This window comes from Gossypium hirsutum, chromosome D08, assembly GCF_007990345.1.
Source record: "Gossypium hirsutum isolate 1008001.06 chromosome D08, Gossypium_hirsutum_v2.1, whole genome shotgun sequence".
Lineage (NCBI taxonomy): Eukaryota > Viridiplantae > Streptophyta > Magnoliopsida > Malvales > Malvaceae > Gossypium > Gossypium hirsutum.
The window spans coordinates 2,248,743-2,269,898 of NC_053444.1; the positions used below are offsets into that span (position 1 = coordinate 2,248,743).

General features: G+C 29.5%; 3 protein-coding genes and 1 long non-coding RNA gene across 5 annotated transcripts; 1 reads left to right on the plus strand and 3 right to left on the minus strand.

Annotated features, from left to right (window-relative positions):
- Positions 1-1,109: 1,109 nt before the first annotated feature.
- LOC107918908 (uncharacterized) lies at positions 1,110-5,331 on the minus strand. Of its 2 annotated transcripts, none has more exons than XM_016848481.2 (3): positions 4,688-5,331; positions 2,599-2,739; positions 1,110-1,704 (listed from the first exon to the last, which is right to left on the minus strand). In XM_016848481.2, exons 2-3 carry the CDS (start codon positions 2,671-2,673, stop codon positions 1,198-1,200), a joined length of 582 nt encoding a protein of 193 aa, XP_016703970.1. In that variant the 5' UTR covers positions 2,674-2,739; positions 4,688-5,331; the 3' UTR covers positions 1,110-1,197. The 2 variants fall into 2 exon arrangements, with proteins under 2 accessions (XP_016703970.1, XP_040955424.1); XM_041099490.1 differs by having other exon boundaries at positions 1,110-1,678; positions 4,688-5,145.
- Positions 5,332-12,926: 7,595 nt separating this feature from the next.
- On the minus strand, positions 12,927-15,097 carry LOC107918569 (uncharacterized). Its single transcript, XM_016848156.2, has 3 exons — positions 14,827-15,097; positions 14,001-14,171; positions 12,927-13,355 (listed from the first exon to the last, which is right to left on the minus strand). Exons 1-3 carry the CDS (start codon positions 14,967-14,969, stop codon positions 13,109-13,111), a joined length of 561 nt encoding a protein of 186 aa, XP_016703645.1. The 5' UTR covers positions 14,970-15,097; the 3' UTR covers positions 12,927-13,108.
- A 525-nt stretch (positions 15,098-15,622) lies between these two features.
- On the minus strand, positions 15,623-16,447 carry LOC107919694 (uncharacterized). Its single transcript, XR_001690426.2, has 2 exons — positions 16,216-16,447; positions 15,623-16,120 (listed from the first exon to the last, which is right to left on the minus strand). It is a non-coding gene; the product is annotated as an uncharacterized lncRNA (long non-coding RNA).
- Positions 16,448-18,565: 2,118 nt separating this feature from the next.
- LOC107920778 (nitrate regulatory gene2 protein-like) lies at positions 18,566-20,113 on the plus strand. Its single transcript, XM_016850622.2, has 3 exons — positions 18,566-18,872; positions 18,955-19,127; positions 19,906-20,113. The coding sequence occupies exons 1-3, from the start codon at positions 18,566-18,568 to the stop codon at positions 20,023-20,025; spliced, it is 600 nt and encodes a 199-aa protein (XP_016706111.1). The 3' UTR covers positions 20,026-20,113.
- Positions 20,114-21,156: the final 1,043 nt, after the last annotated feature.

Consider the following 21,156-nt stretch of genomic DNA (forward strand, 5'->3'; position numbering starts at 1 on the left):
AAAAAATAAGTGACACACACAATCAAAAGAATACATTCACATATTAAAATTGTATGACTTGAAACCTATCAATTGTTAAAGAAATAAAATACAGTGGCAAAATAAGGGACCTGTGAGTTGAACAAGTAGAATCCGTATAGAATTATACTTCTTCTATTTGACATTGATTAGAATAGGGTTTTTCAACCTTTAAATAGATGTGGTCGAAACTCCTCTTGTATCATTCGTTTTTCAACATTAATGAATTTATTCTCCTCTGCCTGTGATTTTTTTCTTAAAAGGGTTTCCACGTAAAATTTGTGTGTTCTTATTTTTCTTATTTTGTGGTCATTTTATTACCATTATCGATGTCTATTATGACACCACATGTGCCTTTTTCCATTCCATGTCTTTGGTGATACGACCATTGACCAATAGTGTGGTTGACTAATGATCGATCATTAATTAGAGGTGGCCGACCCTTACCTAAGGTTGAGCAGTCGTTTATCATTGACTTTTGATCATTGATCTTTAATCATTTTAATATATATTTTTATTTTTTTAAATTAATAATTTTTAGACATTTTAATTTTTTTTTAATTTTTAATATTTGTAACATGTGTAAAAAATTATATGTAAAAAGTTGTTAAAACTATGTGTTCGCATTAGACTTGATCATAGGTTAGGCCATCCATTCAAATTTGAAGTCCTATTCGAAAAGTGAGAGTGTTTGGATAAAAATATGAATTGGGCTTCAAGTAGGATTTTGGCCTCGACCCAACTTAAATTAGCCTAAACTTTTTTTTTGCTGTCATTTTGTTATTATTTTATTGTCATTTCGATATTATATTGTTATTATATTGTTGTTATTGTTTAGACATTCTAACTCTTATTTTATTGTTAATTTTGCTACTATTTTAGAAATATATTAATATATTATGTTTTTAAAATTATTTTTTATAAAATAATTTTAAAAAATTAATACAGACATGCTAGATAGGACTCAAATTTAGTATTTTTAATCTAGACCAAACTTAGATTAAATTTTAAACCTATTTTTCAAGTGGAGTTCCATGATCAATTCTCGTTCGCACCTTGGGAGTTTAAGTAGCTTTGATTGTACCAAAAAGGAAGAAATTTAATTGGATTTTATCTATGAATGATACAAAACTTACAATACAAACTAATTAAGAGAAAGTGAAAAAGACAAAAGGAAAATTAAATATTGTTCAGAGGTAAGTGTAAGTCCTGTTTATGCTTAAGCCATGGAAAACTCAACAATGGAGGAGTGTTGGGACCAATGAAATCATCTCCACTCTCTGATTTAAACGAACCCCTATTACTAATTTCGCCACCTTTTGACTTCTTCTTCTTGCTTGCACCGCCGATACTCAGTGTGAGTTCAACTTCACTATCTTCATCCGAGTTTTCCCCGGCCGGTCTCTCCAGGTCGAATCCCTTGGCCAATTTCATGGCGTGAATGTGATCGCCGGAGCAACTGCTAGTCCTTTCCCTTAAGCTCGGATCAGCTTCGAGATTGGGGTTGTACCCACAGGTAATTTGCAGCGGTGTTGTTGAATGCTGGTGGTGGTTAATGAGTTGGGATTGGTTGATATGAGAAGAGGTAACCATTGGAGTTGCCCACAACCTGTTTGATTTGATCCCCTTCTTCAGTTCCTCCATTAGTGCCTTTTGAACGCTGTACACCCGATGAAGTTCTCGTACCTGCAAATTCAATTCTCAGTTTTGAAAAAGAAACAGTAATAATCCATCGAAATTTTCAAAAAAAATTTATTGATTTAAATATTTACAAGATTATCCAAACCGAGATCGAATTAATCGAATTATTTTGATTAATTCGATTTTAATCGAATTTTGTTATGACGGAAATATAGAATATAGATATGTGTTCTGATTAAAGCTCTACAAATTTGCATTTTCTCATACACATCGGATAATTTTAAGCTTTGCACCTATGTTACTTGGATTTAAGGTGAATATCATATATAGATAGGGATGAAGTTAGAAATTTTTTTAGAAGAGTAAGATTTGAATTATAAATTTTTGAGAGAGCTAAAGTGTAATAATGTAAAAGAATTTATAATTTCAAAAAGGATTAAATTATAAGTTTTTCACTTTTAAAAGGGTCAAAATGTAATTTTACCAAACAAAATTTTAATGTAACTAATATTAGAATATGCCCTGGTTATATATATAATGTTTTGAGAAAGATTTTGGTTTGACAAAATTTAAGATTTAGTCCATTTACTTCTTTTTTTTATTTAAAAATTTCGATCCAATCATTAAAATCGTAAATATTTTCTGTCAAAATTTGTCAACTTAAAATTTTGATTAGATTATCCTCGTATAATATGTCATATGATTAACAAAATATAAACAAATAAATTGACAAATTTTGACAGAGACTACTAACAACAATAAGGATTGGATTGGGATTTTTAAATTAAAATAGTAGAAGGATTAGATTTTTAATTTTCAAAGTGCATGGATTAAATCTCAAATTCTATATAAGTACAAGGACTAACAACATTTTTTAACCATTAATGAAAATAATTGTAACAAAAAAAAAAAAAGACTTGATGTTTTCACAGTCCATACCTGGTGTTTGAACATGTCTTCATGCATTTGCATCGTCTCTTTGATGGATTCCATGTTATTAACCCTAATTTCCATGGAATTACTTTCTGAGCTTCCTATTATTGGGTTTATACATCAGTGCTTAAGTTCGGTTCCCATTGCCTGAAAATGGTTTAAACCAGAAATTATTGCTTGGAGGGTCACAAAATATAGGTCTAATTACGATTTTAGTCCCTCTATTATGTTGAGAGTTAAATCTTTTTTACTTTAATTTAGCATAAGTTATGACATGGATGAATCTACATGAATTCATTAGTACTATTAACAATGTCATCAATTTACAGCAAATACTTTAACAGCAACAGATAAAAAGTAAAGAAACCAAATTACGGTAAATTAAAGTAAAGAGATTAAATTCTAAATTTTAATATAATAGAGGATTTAAAATTAGAATTAGACCTATAGCATAAGACAATAATTTTCTTTGGGAACTTTGTTTATTCTTACAACCTTCTTTTGCAGTGATCTATGTTACTTGGATTTGGATATGAATATACGGATATTTGACTATTAATCGAAAAATAAAAACTCCAAACGGGTTATCAATCCTTGTACTTTGACAAATTTTGAAATTTAGTCCATGTACTTTAAAAGTTAAAAATTCAATCATCTTGTTTTTTCAATTTAAAATTCTAGTCCAATCATTATCTTATTAGTAATTTTCCATCAAAATCTATCAACTTGACATGATTAAATCATATGATTGATAGAAAATAAACATGTTAAGTTGATAAATTTTGATGGAAATTATCAACAATGATAATGATTGGACTAGAATTTTAAATTGAAAAAACAAGATGATTGAATTTTTAACTTTTAAAGTACAGAGATTATATCTCAAATTCGAGAGACATACAAGGACCAATAACACATTTTAACCAAAACAAAAAAGATATAGGGATTATATCCCAAATTCGAGAGACTTACAAGGACTAATAACACATTTTAACCAAAATAAAAAGTCTATAGGGATTATATCCTGTATTCAGGTGATAATATTGTTAAAATTATTTTGTTAAATTCAAGTTCACTACAAACTAGGGATGAAGGTAGGGGTAGGCAAAGGCTTTGGTCCCCCAAAAGTGGAAAATTGTTGTTTTAATCCCCAGAATTTATAAAATTTAAAGTTAATATATGATAAAATTATAGTTTGCCCCCCTCCCCAAAATGTTAGTATTTTGATTTATTCCTTTTAAAAACTATCAAGATATAAGCCAAAAAAGGGTGAAATTACATTTTAACTCTCATAAAAATATATAATTTAATCCCAACCCCCAAAAATATTTTTGGCTTTGGCCTTAATTATATCGTCATTTTTCTAGTTACATTGCTACCAAGTCAGTTATTATTATTATTATTATTATTATTCAAAAATGCCACTCCTATAAATTTAAACGAAAAAATTTAACTGTAATAACAATTAAATTTGAATTTTGAAATCTGAAAAGTATATAAAATTAAATTTCTAAAAATAAAAAATATAAAAATTAAATTCCAAATTTAAAAATATATACATTGAAAGACCTACCATATATTTTAACCTTCAAAAAAAGTATCCAAACAATGAACAAGGAAGGGAAAGAAGATGGGATATGAGCAATAAAGCTACCCAAAAATGGATTGTGGATCTCTCAGTCACTAACTCTATCTGGTTTGTTCTAAAAAAGTGTCTTTTTATTTATTTACTAAAACTCATAATGGGATGTCATGTTACACTGAAGATTGAAGCTAATATGTGATGAAATTTAGCACAAAGGCAATAAAAATCATTAAATAATTCACCCAAGAACATGATAATTTGAAGTAGAGAAAATTCAGTTTCATACAGTAATTTGCAGTATTAAGGCTAAACTACAAATTTTTATCAAACATTTAATCAAACACCTTAGAGGCAATTAATCAAACACTTACGGATCAATCAAAAAACTGCAAAAAGAAAATTCTACCATAATTTTGGATATCAGCTAAACTATCCCGTGAGAAAATCTAACAAAGATTTACAAGATTAGATCGAAAATAAATTAGCAGAAGGAACTGAAATTTGTTTTACCTGAAAGAAAAAAGTTTCTTCAAAGAGGCTTTAAATTCATCCAACATATTCTTCAAAGCTCAAAAGAGCATAGATGATCTTTGTATCTTGTAATCAAAATGCAAAATCCAAACAACACCCAAAGTAGAACAGCCAACGATCATGAAACCCTTTTTTTTTTAAATGGACGGAGTTATCTAAAACATCACTCCCCCAAACAAATCTTCTCTTTGTTAAAGCCATGGAAATGTTAATAGATTTCAAAAAGCTTTGACAGGCTGTGAAAAGAAGGTGGCAAGAGCAAGAACTAAGCAAAAATAAAAATATAAAACTGGACTAGAAATGTGTTTGTAAATAAGAGTAATATTATATTTTTAGAGAGAGAAAGCTGAATTCATATATATATATATTCCATAGCTTGGTTCATGCAATTAGGAGTTTTTATCAAAAAATTAAGTTCGAGTGTATTAAAACGTATTATTCTCTTATTAAAAGGTTGAAAGGGTTATGAGTAATTTTAAGTATTGTATCAAAAAGAACCGATATAATAAGATAAAAAATATATATATATATATTTGTAATTATTTTTATGTCTTTTATATAAAAATATTATGTAATTTATAATTTGGATTTGTATAATAAAGTTGTAAAACTGCATTATGAAGGAATATCAAAGAATGGGAGGCCATATCTATATATATGGAAACAAATGGTAGTCCCAAATATAAGGAAAGGGTTTATGACTATGATAAAGACATTCTAGACAATGAGTATATATATATATATATGTTTGTGTTTAAAAAGGGATCACTTGGCCTAACTCATTGCTAAATTTATAATCACTTTTTTTTTTTTTGCAAATTCTTGATAAAAGCTGAAAATTATAAGTTAGGTCCACAATTTCAAATATTTGCTATTTTTTAAAATATTTGTAAGCAGTTGAAAATTAATTTAATCGATTTATTTTATTAAGTTGGTATTTATTAAGTTGATTTAATTGTTTTAATCAGGTATAATCTTGATTAAGATGGTTAAGTCGATCGGTTATCGCTTATTAAAATTCATAATTGACCTTATCAATTTAACCAACTTTATCTACATTATAATTTTATTTATTTTAAATGTATTTATAATATAACAGATAATATAAATGTATTTTTTTTTATAATAGATGAAAAAAAAGTCGGTGGCCTCTCAATTGCTATTGTAACAATTAAGAAGACGTGAGTTTAAATGTGCTTAAACACGTTATTTTCTTTTAATTTTAGGGTTAGAAATTATGGGAAAGTGAAATAAAAAGGTTAATTAACTTAATCGAATTGATTAGGTCGGTTAAACTATAGTTTGGACAATCAATTTGGTTTAATAGTCAATTAAGTTTAAAAAATTGACCAAATCGATTAAAAAAACCGGATACCCACTCTAAGATCGCATGCTTTAAAATTGAAATTAGAGAGTAGAGATAATTTCGATTTTGTATAATTTTATTCAATAAATTTTGAATTAATTGCATTAAAAAAATGAAATTTATTTTATATTTTAATCATCAAAGTGAGGATTGATGTAGTGTTTTCAGTTCATGATTTGACATTAATGGAGACAAGGAGATTAGTTAAGATTCTTCAAAAGGTTGCTGATTAAACAAGCAATTCAGCCCAGCAGATAAGCATGTTTTGTCTAAAATAATACATTTAATAAATAAAAATATGGGATATTTTAATAAATATATTATTTATAATTATAATGTGTGGGTCTCTTTTTCATTTTGTGTGAATATTTTAATAAAAATTCGGATTTTTTCGACTTTTACTTAGTTTTTTTTGTTCATTGTGTAGCGTACATTGATTAGATTTTATATTATAATTGATGGAATTTTTATTTATACTTATTCTATATTTGTAATTTGTACTTGTAATTATATATATAAACATTTTTTTAGTACAAATGTATAAACAAAATATTGAATCTACATTGTAGTGCTTGCCTCCTTAGTTGAAAAAAGAAAGGCTTTTTTAGTTCTTTTTAAAAAATAAAATAAAATATTCAATTTAAGATGGATTAAAGGGTAAATGAAATTCAAGGTTATTAAATTATTAATAAGTTTACGTTTTGACCATTTAATTTTAAAAAATTATAAAATGATCATTGAATCATTTGAAAATTTTCAAAAGCCAAGATGTAACTTTTTCAAATAATCCAATGATCATTTTGTAATTTTTCAAAATTAAGTGACCAAAATATAAATTTATTAATAATTTAGTGACCTAAGGTATAATTTTCTCTTAATTAAATAAAAAATACATTTTTTTTCCAAAACTTGAATCTAGTGAAGTTTTCACAAAGCCAAGATGTAATTCTTTAAGCACCATAAAAGTCAGGGGCAAATCCCTGCCAGCCCCCTAAAATGAAAAATTTTCTATTTTAGCCCTTTAAATTTTTTAAAATTTTAAATTATTAAAGATAAAATTGTACTTTACTCCCTAAATATGATAAAATTTTAATTTAATCCTTTAAAAATTATAAATCAAATTTAACCCCCTAAAAACAATTTCTAGATTCACCCCTATGTTCACCAAAAACTAAAACTTCTTATAATTCTTTATTTAGAGTTTTAAAGCCCACAAATGCACTATTTATTAGTTGACTAATTATATAATCTTATCAAGCTTTTTAAGCATCAACTTTTTTTTTTCAAAAGATAAAAAGTTAGCAAATGTCTCTTGTTACCTATTAGTGGATACTTTAACCATATTAATTAAGTAAACTCCATTTATTTATTTATTGAATAATTTCTGATTATATCTGTTTTTTTTATACAATACCAAAATTACCTGTAGCCCCTCCCAACCCATAAATAAGAGGATAATGCGGTTCAGCGCACTCAAACCCACGTCCTCCTGTATTGACAACAATACTTATGCCAATCAAACTAAGACTCAATCAACAATAAACCCCATTTATTTCAAATATAATTATTATGTAATACTAAATTATGGCACAATTCTAATGTAGATGAGAAAAAAATTATGTAATAAATTTATAAAAATTAAATGTGTCTTGGTTGAACATTATATACATGTATTTTTTCAATAATTATCAAAATATAAAAAAAACATAAATACATTTGAAATGATATTTATTGCTTTGTCGACAAAATAGATTTTTGATAAATGTACAATTGGATTGAAACCTAATTGATGCGTGACACATATCTGATCAACCTATTAATAATAAGTATACAATATTAGTGGCAGAGATTAAGGGAATTAAGAAATCATCGTATGTTTTTAATCGATATTTAAAAAATTTAAAATACTTAATTTAATTTGGTCATATTTTATATTTACTTTATCAATTTTCAAATATAATTTAAATCAACAATAAAATAGCTCAAAATAGTAATTCCAAACATGTTATTACCTTAGCTAAGACTTTATTATCAATTAAAAAAGAACTTATGATGTGATGAAGCCATAGTTATTCATCAAAAATAAATTTAAAAAATTAAAAAGATGTAAAAGATATCAATTAATCACGTTACTCTTAGGGTTTTGTCCTCCTCTTATAATTCACCAATATATATATATATATAAAGGTGGGCTGAAGTTACGGTAGCTTAGATATGATAATTAATGTCTTTTATTTTATATTATTTCCTGTGTTACGATGTGTTTAAAGTATTTTATATTGATTTTAATACGTTAAAATTTTATATTATATAAATTTTGACATATGCAGGTTTAAATTTAAAAACTAAACTTAATTAATTTAAATATGAATTTGACATGATTCAATTTGATCATAAATCAACAACCAGAACCCACTCAGCACAAATTCAAAAATGACTTAGACCCGAAAAAAGTTATTTGAAATGACCAAACTCAAGTGTCAAATCCGATACTCAAAAAACCCATCCCAAAAAATTGACTAGCAAAGTCGAACTACCTATAAACGAAATGGTCTAAACCCAAATGATCATATATATTTTTCTTAAATTTTAAATACAATTAAATGTGTTTTCATCTATTTTACGGTTCAAAATAAGCAAATAAGGGAAATATTCTTGAAACTCAAAAAGACATTATTCTTTCAAAAAAAGGGCTGAAAACATGTTGCATCCACTTCACCACATTGCATCAGATTCCAAATATGACTTCTTGACCAATAAAATAAAAAAAAATGTATATTCGATTATTTTAATTTAACAACAAACCAAAATATTTATAAAATAAAAATAAATTAAATTATCTTCTTGAGATCGCATGCCATCGTTTTAACAACAATATCTTCTCTTCCCACGTTGTTCCTACAATTTTTATTGGTTCTTATTTTAAATTTTGATCCTTCAATTATTGTTACCAAAACTCATATCCCTTTTTTTTTAATATTGATTTCGTTTTTTGGCGTTTGACACAAACTACAAAGTGGATGCATTATGTTTGGGGTAAAGTTTTTTTTTTTGGAATAAAATTATAAGTATAATTAAAATTGTAAATATAGCCGATTGAGTTTTAGTTCAATTAGTATGGGTATTGTTATTAATGCAAGAATTTTAGACCAAGCTTCTAATAAACTTTGATTTTCGGCTAACCCAGCATTAACCCTTCGATATATTTCTTGCTGGAAGCATCCTTGATCCCATTGATAACGAGTAGGACCAAATAATTCGATGGGGGTAGTTGCTGAACCATACCACATAGTTCCGGCAACAACAAAAGCTGCAAAAAAGACAGCAGCTATACTACTGGAAAGGACGGTTTCAATATTTCCCATACGTAATACTTTGTATAAATGTTGGGGTGGGCGGACACTAAGATGGAATAAGCCCGCTAATATGCCCGATGTCTCTGCTGCAATATGATGAGAGGCTATTCCTCCCGGAACAAAAGGATCAAAACCTTCTACGCCCCACGCCGGATTTACAGGTTGGACCTTGCCAGTTAGACGTTGGTTCGAATGCGCTGAAGCGCGTTATCCTCCTATTTATGGGTTGGATAGGGGCTATGAGTAGTTCTAGATATTGTGTCAAAAAGAACAGATACAATCTGGACAGAATTTAAACATGGTAGCAAGGACGAAGCTAAAATAAAATTATAAAATTTTGAGGGCTAAAGTTAAAACTTAAAATTTTATGAGGCCAAAAAAGTTTTTTTTTATTTAATCAAATGCTAAATAGGTTTAAATTAATTGTTTTAATTTTTAGAGGGGCTTAAAAGATATATTCCCTTTTAACCTACCTATCTTACATTACGAGGCTTAAACCATAATAAAATCCAAACTTCAAACTCGCATATAATACTTATGCATGATAAAACTCGATATTGGGTTAAAAATTCAAATAAAACCCATCTATGATAGGAGTTGGTAGGGACCCCAACCACCCTAAAATGTAGAATTTCACTTTTAACCCTTTTAAATTTTACAATATATTAATTTAGTGAATGATAAGTTACATTTCGTCTATCCAAAATAATAAAATTTTGATTTAATCTTTTAAAATTTATAAAAATATAAATTATTAAAATTATAAAATTATATTTTAACCCTCGTAAATTCGACCCGAGTAAAAATGTCTTAACAATGAACTACGAAATTATTGGCTTCCAAAAATAATTTTTGTAAATATAAAAATATAGTTTTTATATTTATTTTTCTCATTGAACTTAAATTTACAAGCAACCTATTATGGCACCGACATAAATATAAATATCCTATTGGAATTGGAGTTTATTAAATGTGTAATATTATTAGTTGTTTAATTAAAAATAATTAAAATATTTTACAAAAAAATAATTAAAATAAATAGGACCACATGGAGGCCACATTGCTATCCACAATTATGTGTTAAAGAATTTAATTAGGGATCAATTCATCAGACAAAGAATCTTAAATTATGATCTCATTGTTCTTAATTGGGTATTTATTAATATATATTTGGTGTTATTTAAATTTTTAAATATTTTTTGTCTGGGAAAAGATGGTAAAGTCCTAACAACAACGTGATTAGCATGACCTGAACCTAAGCCACACCTAGGATGATGAACACCATAACTATCAGGCCAACTACAAGACTTAGGTGAGATAGCAGGGGTCTCTCCTACCTTAACCAGTGGTCGAGGATTCGATCTTCGCCTTAGGTATGGAGTAGCTTTAAAACTCGCGGCCAACATCTATCCCCTTAATGGACCTATAGAATACAGATGATTAGTTATTGAACTTGTTCCGATAAATACATTAAGAAATAAAACAAAAACGCTTAACACATGTATAGAATACTTCAAAAAGAAACAAGTAAGAGTCTATATCATGCTACCTTAATTATTTTTATAATTTTTTAAATATATATTTAACATTTATAAAATTTAACACTAAAAATTCATTTCAGTATTTAATTTATAGTTTTTCGAACTTATCTTAAATTTTTAAATATAAAATTAATTTATTTTAATATTTTTATTATAATATTATATATTTAATTTTCTTACTTTGTAAAAAAAAAACATGTAAAATAAATAAAATAATGTAGATAGATTTTGCTGTCGAATTTGGATTGTATTAATGTATGATGAAATGGTACTCTAAAATTGGATTAGGTCATCGCTTGAAAAATTATTTATATTTTATAATTTTTAATATTTTTTTAAATTTTTAAGTGATGATATAACACAATTTTAAAATCTCACATAATCACTCTTGAGAGAAATCCAAGTTCATGAACCAAATTAGAAAAAAATTCGACAAGCCTTTATACCAACGTGGAAAATGTCTAAGTTGAGATCTTATTAGAGTGAGATTCCATGAGATTCTTTTTAAATCAAGGACTGTGATTAAAAGATAGAAATGAGGAGACTATAGCCGTTTGATCAAGCCATGTCAGAAACTAAAAAATTGTGTTGATGACCTAGAACTAGACCTGTCCATGGGCCGGGCGGCTCGGCCCGACGGCCCGCCCGAAAAATGGGAGGGTTCGGGTAAAAATATAGGCCCGAAATATGGGCTTGGGCAAAAAAACGAGGCCTGTTTAAAAAATGGGCCGGGCTTGGGCTCAACTTTTTTGGCCCGAGCCCGGCCCGGCCCGAATATAATAAATATATATTATTTTTATTTTTATTTTTAAATTTTAAAATACTTTAAAAATATTTTTTTATTTTTTATTTTTAAAATATTTTTGTGTTTATTAAAAATCGGGCCGGGCTGGGCCGGGCTTATTATTTTTTCCCCGGGCCGGGCCTGGGCAAAATTTTAGGCCCATATTTCGGGCCGGGCCCGGGCCTAAGATTCGGGCCAAAAAAATTTTCTGAACCTGGCCCGGCCCGGCCCATGGACAAGTCTACCTAGAACCTGTTAAATCGATTAATGAACATGTTTTTCTCTAGAAGTCAGTTTATTTCCTTCTTTTGTGTTGAAACAGATTGAATTGGTTAAAAGAAAAACTCATATTTTTCAATGTAAACCCTATGAGGCATGATCAATAGTGGATTGATGTTTTTTTTTCTCTTTTTATTTCTACTGTTAATTTAAAAAGATCCTTACTATAATGAGATCTTTAAAGAGATGTCATACTAGTGTGGACAAAAAATTCAAGGATTAAGTTGAAAAATTTTGTCAAATTTAGGAGCTAAATATTTATTTATCCCTAAATTAAATGTGGATTCTTGTTTGATTTTTTTTAATACTATTGGAGGTAATGTTTTAAAAATTGGATTGATGGTGAAACCAATCCAACCATGGTTCGACTGTTAGTTTAACAATAATTAAACAAACAATTAAATTTTATTTTAATTTTAAAAAAAATATTAGAATATCATAAATTGGTTCAACCATTGTTTTTTTTCCGATTTTAGGGTTTTTTTAATCGATTTTGAATGGTTCGATTAGAAGTTGATCTAATCCCTTTATTCAGACTAATATACTGGTTATTCCCAATTCAACCAGTCTGATCCAGTTTCAACAACATTTATAAGAGGTATGGTTGAAGCTAGAGTCGTCCACGGGTCGAATTATCTACCCAAGTCTAAAGACCTGCCCGAAATATGAGAAGGTTTAGACTAATAGACAAAGCCCAAAAATCAGACGTGGGAAAAAATGTAAACCCATTTTCAACTCGAGCTAGGCTAAGCTCTACTTGGATTACCTTATTTTATATAAGACCAAATATAAATAAAATATTAAACTCATATTTCAAACCGGATCAGAGTGAAGCAAAGACAATACGTAAAAATCCCTTGTCTAAGCCCGCACCAGCTCGAAGCACAAAAAATTGAAGAAAAATTACAAATAAATTACAAAGTTGTAAAAATAACTCATAAAATTATACATTTATACACGAGTTAAAAACAACAATGGCTGCCCATATGTAAATAGAAACATCTCTATTTTTATCATTTTATCTAAAAGTCTCAAAACTTTTTGTTGCTTTCAGTTATTTATTTATTTATTTCACTAATATTCATCTTCATCTTCATTTCTTGATCCAAAGAATCTCCTTACAACAGCTGCAACTGCACCCAAAAACATAAACAAGAGGAGTGTATCGAATCCGCCTCCGACGCCGACCGCAACGCTAGGGCCGGGAGCAAAGAATGAGAACGGTGACCAGCCCCAACCACCGTAGAACGGCACGCCGTAACCGTATCCGTAGCCTCCGACTAGAGGTGGGGCAACCCGTGGATTAATGTAAATGTTGGTCCTGGACAAACATTTAGAACAGAATTTAGATGAAATGTGGGTCCGACGTATATCCGAATATGAGTATGGGGATTGAGGGATATGAATTATGATACTCCGACTCTTCATTTCTAAATTAGAAGGTAGAACCACGTGTATTTTTAATCGGTAAAAGTATCACGGAGATCTTTTTTTTAGTCAGACTATATTTTGCTCTCTTTACTAAAAAATGAGCAAATTAATAACTGTACGTTAGATCAAAGAGTAAACTAATTATTTCTATTAAAAATTTCGTCTATTTCTAATGTTAAAAACTGATTGCTCCTCTTGTTGACATACAAGGACAAGTTTTTAATAATAAAAATAGGCGAAATACAATCTAAATTGTAGTTCAAGAGCCTCATGATATTTTTACCATTTTTAACCCTATATTACTTGGACTCGAGCATCAATATTGGATGTAAATATATGTTTACGCGAGTTTTTTTTTTTTTTTAAAATTCATATATTCAGAAAGTTCTTGAAAAATCATATCTCTGAACTTAAATCCATATATGTAGAATGGAAAAAAATTTCCTAGGGTCAAAACATAAAATTAATCTCACAAACATAGTGGCCTAAACAAAATCAACATTACAATTTACATAGCTAAAATTTGATGAATTACCTGGAATTGTTGTTGGCTCTTGGTGCTGAGCGAGGAGCCGCCGACCGGAATGCTTGGCCGCCAACTCTACCACCGGTTTTGGCGGCTGATGCATCACCCACCGAACCCAGAGTCAATACCCCGGCTGCCAGTGTCACCATTGCTAGCTTTGCTAACTGTTTCTCATTTCTCCTATATGAAAAACAATCCAACACACCCAAAGATTATCCTCAATGTCATAAATTTACATATCAATCGAATACTTAAAAGTTATTTTTAAAAAGAAATTTTATATAATCACTTTAGTGACTTCGAATAGACGATACTTCATAAAATTCTTTCGAAAGCATCGGAAATAACTCAATAACTCAATAACTCAATAAGCTTATACTTTTATATAATATAATTTTATTAATTGATGAAATTAAGCATGAAATTTCTTTTTAAACAGCCTTAATCATTGTTGCTGTTAGGTGTAAAATTTTTAAAATAGGTTGAATTATGATAATTTTGAAATTAAAACATCTATTTTGAAATTAAAAAGAAGTCTATGAAGTGTTGTGTATTCGAAACCAATAAATCTCTCAACAGGTCCAATATTATTGATCTATCTATTAATACTAAGTTGATTCACCTATTTAAGCATTCGAAAAGGCACTTCACTCGTGAACTCGTTTCTTTTCAAGTACTCAAACTTTTAGCCCTACCAAGGCAATCATTATGCCAAATTAAAGGGATTAAACCCAGAATTATACCCATATTAAGAATCTAGCCCTAAACCCCAAATTAACAGCAAGATTCTGAGAATAAAAGAACAAAAAAAACCATGGAAATGAACTATAATTACCAGGAGGAATCGTCGTGGTCGTCTGAGTGGAACCTGCAAGTAATGAAAGCAGGAGAATTGGGAAGCTTTGTTTTGGGTTTTCGATTAAATGAGAAAGCATTGGCTATGAAAGTTTGATGAGAAGCTGATAATGCTACCGACATGTTTCCGGGAATAATCGGTGTTGCTGTGTTTTCGTTAGTATTTTGGTAATATTATATGAACTGAGATTTTCGTTCATCTTTTTTTCATGATATGGGGATCACCACGTGTTCCAATTTTAATGGCTCTCCGTCCAAAATATCTCGTTTTGGCCGTCGTTTCCAAATTCTAAATGGTGTAAGCGATAGTTTGGATGAGCGGTGTGTTTATTTCCGGTGAGCTTAAAAATGGCGGTGGCAGTGAGATTGGATACTGTAGCGGTAAGATTAAAAATAATGGTGGAATGTGTGTTTGGATTCAAACGCAAATGTAGCAGTGAGGTGAGAATAAAAAATGACTATTAAGGATATCAGATTAGAATTGATATATAATACAAGTTTTTTAAATTATTTTATTTTTTTAAAAATTATTAAAATATGTGAATTTATAAATTCATTTAATAAAATATTAAAATGTATCTTTCAATATTTTAATGAATTATATAATTAATTTAAATTATTTATTAGATAAAATGATAATTATTTTTAATTTTTTATAGTTAAATATTTTTTTATAACAATGATAAATATTATTTTCACAAATAGTAACATTATACTTAGATCAAATTTTAAAGTATCTAAACGGATGATTTTTAATAAAAAAAAACATAGTAATATAAGACATAACAAGTTTCATTATTATTAGAAATTAGATTATGATACAAAATATTTTTACAAATATGGATTCATTAAACTAGTTGCAATGGTTTCCCTTAATATCGTGATTTCAAGGCCACTTTCTCTGTTAGAAGAACTCGATTCACCTCTATCAAACTGGCTTGAAGAGACTGGCATGTCGGGTATATTCTCAAATTCTCGAAAATTCTCATCATTTGACCAAACATGTCTTCGAATATAATTATGCAAAACCATTGTTGCAATAACTATTAAAACTTACTTGTTGAATGAATAACTTGAAATATTTTCTTAATATTAGCCATTTTTTTCCACACTCCAAATGTTTGTTCAATCACAGAGCATAACGAAGTATGGGCATGATTAAAGATTTTTTTTTTCCAGATACTTGATGATTACCTCGACGAAAATCAGGTAAATGATATCGTTCCCCCTATATGGACCTAGAAAATCTGCCATTTGTACAAGATAATATTTTCCTACAAAAAAATAAAACATAATATCAAGTTTAAAAATAAATTAAAAATTTTAATATTTTTTTATGTAAAAAGTAATTAAAAAATAAAAGTTCAACCTGGTGGAGGGTGTGGAAACTTCAACTCTTGTTTTCTAAGTGCTTGCAAAAAAAATCTACTATCATGTGTTGTTCCTTCCCAACCAAGAAATGCAAAAATAAAGCACATGTTGAAGACACAAACTGCCATAATATTTTGAGTTGGTTCACATTTCCGTCCGATATAAGGTATTTGACAAGAAGGCGAAATGCATGCTTTTATGTGTGTTCCATCTATGGCCCCAATACAATCCTTTAAAATAAATACAAGTAATGAGATAAAATTTAGAAATAATTATATTTTAAAAATATAAAGATTGTGTAAATTTTACCTTAAAGTGGGGCCAATATCTTGTATCATGTCGAATATGGTTCGGTACTTCCTCGAATTGACCTTCAATGAGTTTAATCGTGTCTATTCCTATTCGAGCAAATATATGCAACATATCAGTAAAAATTCGACAAATAGTTTCCCCAGATCGTTAAAATCGCTCTGTTGCATTTGAATTTGATTCTGTATTTCCAAGAATATACAATGATAATGCTAACTTCTCCATTGCCGATACTTTCCCATTCTTTAAGCCATAATTTGTTTGCAAATCATGCAACAAGCTGTGCAATATATCTTTTGGCATCCTAAAACTATTCATGCAACGATCATCGTGCCCATTTAATACTTCGCCCACCCACATTTGACCTATATAATTTGAATCCATTGGCGGTTGCATAGTGAAATAAGTTTCATGGTGTACCAATACACTACTTAACACATATTCTTCCTCTTCATGATAATTGTTGTTCTCAACTTGGGTAACAATTGTGGCTATTCTTCGTTGAGCTTCTTCATTTAATTCAAGAGTATTATAATTCATATCAAAACTCTTATACATATTGTTAAATTCATATATAACCTGAAAAAGTAATCAAATGAAAATAAATCCTTTAAAATCTCGTGACATTCTATACAACGCAGAAACATGATTAAAAGTATAGCATAAAAATACCAAACATAAAAAGTATAATACATTAGTTTTACATATAAAAAAGTAGTATAGTTATATTACAATAATAATTCTAAGGAGCTTATGGTGGAGGTGGTTGATGGTATGGTTGGAAGGGAAATGAGGATGTTGCTACCAAGGATGAAAATGATGCAATTGGATTTTGTTTAGCATACTCACGTCGAAGCCACCAAACCCTATCATCTGGATCTAAGTTCAAAAACATATTTCGTTTCACCGATATTTAGAACATTTTGGTGGCAAAATAGTACAGTTCATCTTTTTTTGGAATTTCATCTCCCAAAGCACGCAAAGCATCCATTGCATTTGAAATAGTATATTGAGAGTGAGGAAAAATAATTTCATTCACTGACTTCCTTGGACTAGCCATACTCTCACACAATTTCTCAATCTGAGTAGTTAATTTATTTATCGATGATTTTCTACTTGAACTTGATTTTTTTCCTTTACCGTGTACAACACCAAGTGTTTGCTTTCTTCGATTAGGAATGTCATGAGAAGGGTTTGATGGTACCTCATCAGGAGAAATACATTCATTCTCGTTACTATGTTCATCTGAATCACCAAATCCCTCATTAAGTGCATCATCTCCCATAGGAACCCCACTTGGAAGAACACTAGACGAAGTTGCCCATGCATTCTCTCCGGTGGCTACAATGCCACCAAACATTTGCCACATTAACTCATTCAATCGTGGTTCAATTCATTTCTTCTTAAATCCTTTAAAATCAGGATTTTCCTACATAACATGTTAAATGTTAAATGTTATACTAAGATTTTTATAATTGTAAATTATTAATTTCAATAAACTTTATGCATTAAAATAATGATAAAGTTAACACTAACCTGTATTTTTGCAGCCTACCATTCTTCGGTAGTATCGACCGTCATTTTAGATGGATATCATTCAATACCTGTAGATTCCTTAAGCAACTCCCTCCATAACCTCCATTCCTTTTTTAATGTATCCCACTTATTTTCAATTAAGGTTTTCCATAAACTTTTTTGTGTTTTTGCTTGAAAAAGAGCAATGTCATTTTCCCATCCTTTTGAGTTTAGATGAGTTGTCGGTCTATTACCAGTATTGACTTCATTCACGCAAAGTTCACAAAATATCAACGTCAGCTCATCATCCCAAACAGCTTTTGTTGCTAAGCTACTATCTCTCTTCACAAAATTTTGTATCTTTACCATCTATTATTATTTTGATTTTAAATGTCAACAGACATAAAACCATAAATATATAATTAGATATAATAATATAGTTTCATAAATAATAATAATACATCACGAATGGATAAAATCCATAAGATGAACACTTCTTGAAGCACAAGCAGTAAAGCTAGTTCATGGAGATGAGAAATCTAGTGCAAATTGTACTAAAGACAAAAGAAAAAAATCCGAGGGGAATAGTTGTTCCAGTTAAGAACGGTGATGCAGAGAATGAGAAAAAAGCAGATTCATCGCATATTGACAAGGTTCAAAAGAAGGCTGACATAAATGAACCCAAAAATCGAAGCGGTAAACAAAGTGCTTCTGAGGTAATCAAAGAATTGCAGGTCCTATTTGAGAAAGTTTCGGAGTCCGAAAATGGAGTTTTAAATATGCTTGACACTGGAAAATTTCGCTATCATCACAAAAAATCTGTTTATCAAGGTATAGTTTTAAACATTCCCTCGGCTGACCATGGGTTTGAAATTTTAATTACATTTTTGTATGGTTTCCGCAATTCTTTCAGGTACTACGAAGGTATTTCATATGATTACTTCAAACTCATGGGAAACAGATCCCTTACTGTCAAAAGGTAAGTCTAGTTATATGGATAATAATGAGATTGTGAGTTCACAGAACCTGTCTTCTACTATGAGGAAACTGTGTATGTGGGAAAAGAAGCTCTATGATGAAGTCAAGGTATGGTTCAGGAATCAATATGCTTTTAGATTTTACTTTACTTTTTTCACCTTTTTCTTTTAGTTCATGTTTTTGTGTCGAAGAGATGAATGACTCGGTAAATTTTGAAATACTTTATCAGAGTTTATTTTCTTTGAAAAACTTTAACCGTAGTTTTTTAGGCAGCATTGAAATGTTTTATGGCTTATATATTTCTCAAATGATTACAAGTATGGTTAGATGAGAGTGATATCTAAACTGCTCTCTTGTAATGTAATCTATGAAATTGATATGTTTTCAACCAAATCAGGTGTTATATATTTGGACAATAACATGTCTATTGGGAAAAAAAAACCATAGCCATGTGTTTGAATTGTTTGAGATCACCTCAGTAAGGGGATTTTGGAAATTTTAGAACTCAAGGGTACGAACATCACTTACTTTGATTAAATAGATATGGTTCCTCAAAGTACAGTGTTTCACAATGATTTAAGCAGCGCCTGTAAAATGGTCAAGAATATAAATTTAAAGCATTATCTTTTTGTCATACAGTTCTTTTCAACCCAGTTTTGGAGTTCTTCTTATCTATATATATATATATAGACTTTGTTTTGTTTTTCGATGCTTAGGGTTGAGTAGGAAATGGATGGAGAATAATGTTGAGTTTCGAGAATACAACGTTCAATTAGAGGTTGATTTACAACAATTTCCTTTGATTTTATCTAGTCTTTTATTTTCAATTTCAGGAGCTAAAATTGGGTTTTCTTTTTCTTTTCTTTTTCCATAAATGTATGGGAAGGAGGAATGTGCAGAGAGAGCAAGGGAGATGATTGAAATCATGGATTATAAAGAGCCAGGGCCTAATACTAACCCCAGAACTAGTTCTGTTTTACTTGGTTCAGCAACTTTAGTTCTGTAATAAAGAGCCAGGGCCCTCCTCCCCAACCACAACCTTAGTTATGTTTTACTTGGTTCAGCAAACTATTAAGATGGTTTTACAACTTAGGATTAGGTTATATATGTATTGTAAAATCTATGGATTTTCCCTTTCTATGTTACATGAAAATGACACCTTGGTCTTTTTATTACAGTTAATATTATGTATGTGTGTATGTTGAGTACTTGATTGCAAGGGAATATCAGTTTCAAGAACCCAATAATCTATTGACTTGTATGATTTGTTTGAATTCTGTCTAAGAGAACCAGACTACTCAAAAGAAAAGCAATAACAATAACAACAATAATAACAGTGAGTGACAGCAAACCATCTCACCTTGATTGCGGTGTCATTGGTCGGACCTCGTTGGCTGAAACTATCTCAACCAGAGGCTAAAACTATCTGAAAACAACAACAACGATGGGAGAAACTAGCGAAAACGAGGGGAGATATGGCTGTTTTGTTCCCAAATATGAAAACAAATAAGATTGGGAAAGAAATTAGTTTAACATCTAAGGCTAAAGTAGTAAAATAATAATTTACCATAAACATGTTTTGTTAGTATACCATGAAATGCTAATTCAAAGAAAATTGAGTCTCCATATATGCTTTATTAGGACTGATTTAGACTTTTCAATACTTTAGAAAAGAAACAATGAAGGAAAATGAACTATAAATAACAGAATCAACAATCAAATAGAATTTCACATGGAAAAACTAAATGAGTAATAAAGTACTCACTTTCACTAATTTTGGTAATCAAACCTTAAACCGTTGTATCAACCCCACCAAGTGTGCCACTAGGTAGCTCCAAATCAAGTTCTGGGACTTTTACACTTGTAGTATCTGACTGATAAACTTACAAAACCACTTGTTAGATAACTTACCATAAGCATGGAAAAAAGAACAGGCAGAACATGCCATTTCAATCCCATGAAATATTCATTACATGTTTGAGGCAAAGGTGACGCCCAATGTAATAATAGTATCAAAAGCTTGAGGAGATGCAATGTTAACTTAAATTGCTAAATGTGAAAACTAAATTAATGACTATATTAGTACCTGTTACAGCCATGATATTTTATATGGCCAAGATATGATAATACTGTGGAT

What these genes read in the sequence shown, in the direction of transcription:
- LOC107918908 (XM_016848481.2), bottom strand. Translation starts at nt 2,673, where the DNA reads ATGGAAATTAGGGTTAATAACATGGAATCCATCAAAGAGACGATGCAA. An exon ending in AAGACATGTTCAAACACCAG is followed by an intron (nt 1,705 to 2,598) that starts GTATGGACTGTG and finishes TTGAATTTGCAG; the next exon opens with GTACGAGAACTTCATCGGGT.
- LOC107918569 (XM_016848156.2), bottom strand. Translation starts at nt 14,969, where the DNA reads ATGTCGGTAGCATTATCAGCTTCTCATCAAACTTTCATAGCCAATGCT. An exon ending in GACCACGACGATTCCTCCTG is followed by an intron (nt 14,172 to 14,826) that starts GTAATTATAGTT and finishes TTTTTCATATAG; the next exon opens with GAGAAATGAGAAACAGTTAG. An exon ending in AGAGCCAACAACAATTCCAG is followed by an intron (nt 13,356 to 14,000) that starts GTAATTCATCAA and finishes ATGTTTGTCCAG; the next exon opens with GACCAACATTTACATTAATC.
- LOC107920778 (XM_016850622.2), top strand. Translation starts at nt 18,566, where the DNA reads ATGGAGATGAGAAATCTAGTGCAAATTGTACTAAAGACAAAAGAAAAA. An exon ending in CAAAAAATCTGTTTATCAAG is followed by an intron (nt 18,873 to 18,954) that starts GTATAGTTTTAA and finishes CAATTCTTTCAG; the next exon opens with GTACTACGAAGGTATTTCAT. An exon ending in AGCTCTATGATGAAGTCAAG is followed by an intron (nt 19,128 to 19,905) that starts GTATGGTTCAGG and finishes ATGTATGGGAAG; the next exon opens with GAGGAATGTGCAGAGAGAGC.